This window comes from Poromitra crassiceps (genome assembly GCF_964638095.1).
Source record: "Poromitra crassiceps genome assembly, chromosome: 3".
NCBI classification, from domain to species: Eukaryota; Metazoa; Chordata; class Actinopteri; order Beryciformes; family Melamphaidae; genus Poromitra; species Poromitra crassiceps.
This window is the reverse complement of record NC_139625.1, coordinates 64430768-64437829: the sequence shown is the minus strand read 5'-3', so window position 1 is coordinate 64437829 and position 7062 is coordinate 64430768. Positions and strand designations below refer to the sequence as shown.

The 7062-nt window shown below is 41.7% G+C and overlaps 1 protein-coding gene across 1 annotated transcript in view; it reads left to right on the top strand.

The window, feature by feature from the left end:
• The window catches only part of dmd (dystrophin), a gene marked incomplete at its 5' end in the record, with an annotated part of 540780 nt that overhangs the window by 205392 nt on the left and 328326 nt on the right, over window positions 1-7062 (top strand). The window contains 2 exons of the mRNA XM_083633507.1: window positions 263-364; window positions 3453-3523. Coding sequence (XP_083489633.1) covers window positions 263-364; window positions 3453-3523 — 173 coding nt within the window. The remainder of the gene's footprint in view (window positions 1-262; window positions 365-3452; window positions 3524-7062) is intronic.

Below are 7062 nucleotides of genomic sequence, written 5' to 3'. Positions count from 1 at the left end.
TTTCTTCAAATTAACCGACGTGACATCTTTCAAATTAACTGTGTCCCATATGTCGTTTTGAGAGTCTTAGGAAATCAACATATACTGTCGTTTTGTCATGAGGAGTCCTTGGCATTTCAATGTATTTTCATGTGTCCATTTCTTAGACCAATTGTCGTAACATTGTGTGTGTGTGTCTGTGTGTGTGTGTGTGTGTGTGTGTGTGTGTGTGCGTGTGCGTGCACGTGTGTGTGTGCATGTGTGTATCATTGTGTGTGTGCAGGTAAAGGATGTGATGAAGGATGTGATGGCGGGCCTACAGCAGACCAACAGTGAGAAGATTCTGCTGAGTTGGGTTCGTCAGAACACGCGCCAATATCCTCAGGTCTGTGAGCTTTTTTACCTTGATTTCTCCAGGGAGGATCTACTGGATCCTTAGAATTAGTAGAGAAAAAAAAAATCAACATCTTAAAGTTAACAATCGCTGCTTTAAAGTGACATCTTTAAAGGGGGACTTACCCCCCAGATATGTGACAAAACGGCATGCTGCTTGATTAAAAAAAGAAGAAAAGAAGAAGAGCATCTCCTCTTGTCTCACTAGATCTTTGGCTGTGTTCAACCATTGATGGGTTCAGAACGGAAAAATAAACTGGAAACGGTGCCATGACACTTGACGCATAGAGGAAAAACGTTGTATCAGAGTATATCAGAGATAGAGTACCGGTATGTTATAAATATAGCCACGTTATAAACAACTAACCAACGCTGGTGGTCCGTATGGAAACAGTGTTACTCGAAATGGTTAAAAGTTATATCAATTTGGTCATTCAGTGGCGTTTTACTGCCATGTAACATAACTAACTAGCCACTAACATTAGCCACAGTAGCCAATTACCCACGATGCCATGCGCAGTTAAAGGGCTTGTGCTAAAAACAGGTCCATTGGAGTGAATGGAGATTTTGCAACTTTCCTATTATGGCTCTGGCGTGAACTACAATAATGATCACATGGGAAAAAAAATCACATGAGTGGGAAAGGGGGGAGTTTGCTACCTGAAAATGATACAATTTGTACAATTGTAACAGATTGATCTCAAATGTGGAGATTTTGAGCAGAATCCTTCACACACCACCCCAAAAGCCATTGGTTAAAAGCTGAAAAAAAGTGTTTGGGGGTTAGTTACACTTTAAGTAAACCCAAACATGTGTTGTATTAACATAGTTATATACTCTTTCCCATAGTCCTAACTTATACAGTCTACTTAAAATGTTATAACCCCACAATTTGATTCTATTATTATATATTTTATATCTTGACCTCCCTCTGGAAGCGGACAAGAGGGGGGGAAATGAAATAAGATAGAACAAGGATAGTCCGCCTACAGAGAATCTACAGAGTATTTGTAATATTCCAACAGCTAATTAGTTGAGATTCAACAATTCAACCGTTTAACAGATGTTCAGCTCATTATCTATAGAGTATACTATATGTGACAATTCATGAACATACCTACACTAGGTGCAGGTGTGTAGAATGGGAAGCAAACAGAATCTATTTGTTGAATCTCAACTAATAAGCTGTTAAAACATCTACAGACAAAACCAAACAGTTGAATTGTTGAATGTCAACTAATGTCAACTAATAAGCTGTTGAAATGTTACAAATACTCTGTGGACTCTCTGTAGGCTGACTATCCAAATAAAGTGTTCCTGAAAAGGGTAGTTTTAATGAATTATCGCATAATTAGTTTGACTTCTGTTGACGTTTCCTTTCCAAGGAAAATCTACAACATTTTCTCTGTCTGAGTTTTTGTTTTGTTTATTTCATTCACTGTGCCGCAGATTCTAAGCCAGTATACTAAGAGCCAGACAGACAGCCAGACAGACAGAGCCAGACACAGCATATGCCATTTTATGGATAACATATGGCATTTTATTTACTTGCTTTCATCCAAAAATGCCTTGTTAGTGTGGTCTTTAATGAGGCAAATGTGTATCTGTTTGTTTGTTTGTTTGTTTGTTTATTGTATTTTTTATTTTTTTAGGTTTCAAAGTTGGGTGTAATACGTTTGATTCACATTTACTTAAAGAATTGACTTGAGCTCCTACATGTTTTGTTATGCCCACAAATCTTTGTAAAAAGTTTGACTTGAAGATTGAGAATGACCCTCCAAAATGCAGAACATTACGAACATTTCAAACCTTTTACAGGCTTAAAATGAGAATAAAAGATGACAGTCAATTTCATCCACTGCATGCCATCATTCCTCGTATCAAAAAGACAGTCAATCTGAGAGTGAAACGATTTCTTCAGTCCAATCAATACCTATGAAAAGCAAAGGTACTAGTGGGGCGACGGTGCTTCAATGTGGGGGGGGGGGTGTTGAACTGCATAGGATACCGCAGGGATGACGTATTTGTGTAGGCTTAACCAGAAATTGCCGCCATGTTGGTTCTTAGGGGGAAAGGCTATAGAGACACTGCATGAAATAGGCCACGCCCATCACGGGGGAAATCGGTCCGTTCACTCCCATTCACCAGCGTTATTTTCCTTGAATTAAACATAGCTAAAAGCTGTTGTGTGGTGGGCTGCGTTTTGTTGTACTCCCGAGCAAAACAAGGAAGCCATTGAGAATTGGCTAGAAGAAAATGTGGATTTAGCTGTAAAGGAAGTAAGTTGGAGTGTTCATCTTCCGTATATACGATCTTTTTGTGCAACACGCAACCATGCACGTGACATAGGAGAACGCCAGGATTGGAGGGGGGGGTTTCCGTTTTCCCCCGTCTTGGGCGTGGTTTCTGAATGATGACGCGTTACGCAGTGTCTCTATGGGGTTTTAGAATGGGGATTTCGATTAAATGCATGAAATATAATAATAATGAAAGATAATCTTCACAAACGACGACCACTTTTATTTATGACCTTTGACACGTTATGACACGTTTGTGAAGATTATCTTGCTGGTACATGGTATTACATGTAATATATTACTTTTAGCAGTAACTCAGTAATATAACTTATTACCAATGTCACTATAGAACCACTATAGATGACAATAACAAAGGAAAAGGATAACATTTAGAATTTTGGACAGTTTACACTGACTTCTAGACGGGTTAAATTATTTTTTGGGATGTTCCGGGGCAGAAATGTCATTCTGCTACTGCAGTTATTTTGGTGTAATAATTAAGTAATGCAAAAGCAGTGTAATAAGTAATGAGTTACAGTAAACAGACAAGAAAAGTAACTAGTAATATGTAGTATATTACATTTTGAATGTAACTTGCCCAACACTGTTAACCACAGACCTTATTTCATGCATTTAACCGAAATCCACAGTCTAAAAGCCCATTGACTTTTTCCCTTAGGACCCAAAGTGCTACTTCCACAATCATTCCTGGCTGCTTTATTGACAGGTTGGGTTTAATAATTAAATAACAATTAAATGAATATCCATTGTTCCTGTCTACAGGTCAACGTGGTTAACTTCTCCAGCAGCTGGAATGATGGATTGGCCTTCAACGCCCTCATCCACAGCCACAGGTAGGACAGCTAGAGTATGTGTGTGTGTGTGTGTGTGTGTGTGTGTGTGCGTGTGTGTGTGCGTGTGCGCACGAGTGCGCATGAGTGCGCGCATGCCTGTGTGTGTGTGTGTGTGTGTGCGTGTGCGCACGAGCGCGCGCATGTCTGTGTGTGTGTGTGTGTGCGCGCGTGCATGCGCGCACGTGCATTCATGTGTGCGTGTGCGAGACAGTGAGATGGAGGGCTAGTGGGAGAGAAGTGGAGTCATACATTAGATGAGATGAGACAGAAAGTGCCCACTAAGTGACAGAAGGGGAAGGAAAGAGCCTGTGAGGGGGAATTTATTGGACCAGTTTTGGTCACTTTCACACATCCTCTCCACGAGTTGCACTTGAAGATGGATACTCCCAAAGCTTGTGAGATGAACCTTCACGCTCCAAAATCATAATTAATTCAGATAAATACCAAAGAAATATATCTGCATATTTGAGTCAGCAGTGTGATGCCTGCCTTGGTGGAGGTAAAGGAGAATTAGGGATGGTAATAGTGCAGGAAAACCCCTTAATTCTTTATCTTTCTGATTGTGACGCTTTTACTTTGTGCTCATTCACTATCAGTTATTACCCCTTGTACATGTATAGTTTCAGAAATGCATGCTGTCACTCTGGTCCACTTATTTTTATTTCACCTGTAAAGGATACTGTAAGTGCAGCTGCAGCTAAATTCTGTAGAGTCTAAACCGTGTTATGTGGTACAAATCTATTTGGGGGAGAAACGTCTTTGCAGAGGTGATGTAATGTACAGCTGGATCTATGGACGCCCATCAGCGTTTAGGTCTTATGCCCGGAATCATGTAATTATGAATTCAATCATGGCTGTCTGTTCTTATGAACATCAGTTAGCAATATCATTACAGGAATTCACAATGGGAGAGTAGGCCCGGTAGTCAATTTACCCGTTAAGTAATGAGAGCACACCAACATCATCCACGTGTCTCCAGTGGATTATCCACTCTGCTGCTTCATCCTAGCACTAGCTTAGCTACAGTACTGTACATGTATGTTGACTGATAGAAGACAACTAGCATTATCTCCAATGTGAGAAATTGACTTGTAGCAGCTCTACAGCTAAACAGTGCAAAAAAAAAAAAAAAAAGCAAAAGTCTTATGATATGCAGCTACATGCAGCTAGTACAGATTAGTACTGTAACATTTACACAAAATATGATGCAAAAATATCATACTGTTTTTCAATTACTGTACAAAGTTTGGGTAAAAAGTGAAGGTGGGGGCAATGAGGGACTATACAATGTAAAATTACTCCACATTGGATGACTATGATTGCTCAGATGAAAATAGTCTCAAAATAGATTTTACCATTCCATTGACCATTTACAGCTGTTAAGAAAATGAATCTATAGGCCATATAATATACAGAGCATTAATTATTTTTGTATTACTAAAAGGATATTGCTAGTTATCCAAAGTAAGCTTTAGCAGTAGTTTGTTAAAGTTGTATTGTGTAGTATGTAGCACCAGAGCAAATTATCTACTTATGACACATGGATGATTTTGATGTCTTTGTTCTCATCACTTAACAGACACATTTCTCTAGCCTTGCCCCTTTCCTTGACCCCCTCCCAGCCCCTTCCACCACCTACACCCCCCTAGCCACTCCCCCTACCCACCCCTCGTACCCTGACTCATAGGACCTACCCAGAGCCATAGAGATATAAGAGTCGCATCATCTCCATTCACTCCGATGGATTTTTTTTCTACCTCACAATACCTCCTGGAAGTAAGGTTCTGGATTAAGCAGTGCTGTAGAGTTGCAGCAGAATGGAATGTTTGTCATGTACTTTGAAAGGCTAAGACGTTTAAAAAATCAAATTGAATAGTATCAGCTTTATTTTATGCATTCAAACATACTTCAATCATGAGAGGCCAGTCAGTAAGATTTAACAAGTGGCTTTATTTAGCAAATGGCAAGCATGGCAACTACTTTGACGTATGACTCCCTTGTCAGGTGGCGCTCCTCTTGAGGTGAGAGGAGGGCATCTGAATAGGCTAGGATAGAGAATCCCCCCCCGTGGGGGGGGATTCTCAGTCCAGACGCATTGGTGGTGGACTGGGGAGGTGGGTGGGGCGAAACGACAGCTTCAGAGGACAGCTGCTGCTATGATCCGCCAGAGAGGGAGGTGACGTAGAACACTCGCTATGTACTAGGATGAACTGACCTCATAACTGATGTCATACTTAAACTTGACTGACATCACGGGCTGATCAGGTTATGTGAATATGGCGGCTTTCTGATTGAAATTTGGTATGAAACCTCACTTCAATCATGAGAGGCCAGCCGGTAAGATTTAACAAGCGGCTTTATTTAGCAAATGCAAGCATGGCAACTACTTTGGCGTATGACTCCCTTGCCAGGTGGCACTCCTCTTGAGGTGAGAGGAGGGCATCTGAATAGGCTAGGATAGAGAATTCCCCCAAAAGGAAGATCCAATTACCAGTGGTTAATTGAGATCAGTCCATTACTTTGCTTCACTTTGACTAGGCAATGATGAATAATTTTACAGTAAGATCTGGCCTGCAACTGCGACTCGCAGCTGGTGCTTCCCAGCTTAGCCTGGCTTTTGACTTGCGGGCACCAATAATTTGACTATACTTTTCTGGCCCTCAACCTTTAGCAATTTGCGGCTGGCGCTTCCCAACTCGGCCTGGCCTTTGACCTAGGTGCGTTAACGTCTTAACTCGCCGCTTCCCAACTTGGCCTCCTTGGCCCCCAACTTGGCGCCTCCCAACTTGACCCCAACTGGGCTTCACCTTTTCAACTTTGCGCTTCCTTGCTTCTGCTTCCTTTCTCCTCCCCTTTTTTCCCTTAAATTTAACTTCAAGTTATTTATTGTATGTCTAGAATAGGCTTTTTCATTTATTTTGACTATCGTGTACTGTCACTTTAAGAGAAATGCACCCGCACCCTTAGCTAAGCTGTTGTACAGTGGAATCAGTTCAGTTGAGGCAGAGACTAGCCGTGGAGACACACGGTTTTTATACCGTGTCCTTTTTGATTAGTTTTGATATTATCCAGCAAGAGAAAGAACAGTGGATGTAACCTGTGACACGTGTGGATGTGGAATAAAAGTTGTTCGTGTTTTTCCAACCTGACAACGGACTTTGGAGTGGATGATTAAAAACTATCAACTGAACACGTGTATGCCGTGACTAGCAGCTAGGTGGTATTGTTGCTGTTACACCGATATCAATCAATTAATTAATCGGCGGTGTGAGGCTTGCTTCCTTTGCACTCGAAAGGAATTCTGGGGGGCCTCGCCTCCTTTTCGGTCCTCCCTCGGCCTTCGCAGTGACGCGCCTCCTATCTCTGGGCCCTTCTTCAGTCTCCTCGTGATGATCTGAGATGCGGCCTGGGCCGTTGCGCCCCGGGTCTGCCGGCTGAGTAGAGAGCATCTCAGCCTCAGAAACGAACGAATGCCACCGTCCCCAAGCAGGAACAGAGTAGGCTATCATCATCAAAAATCCTTGTCTCCGTCCAGGAAA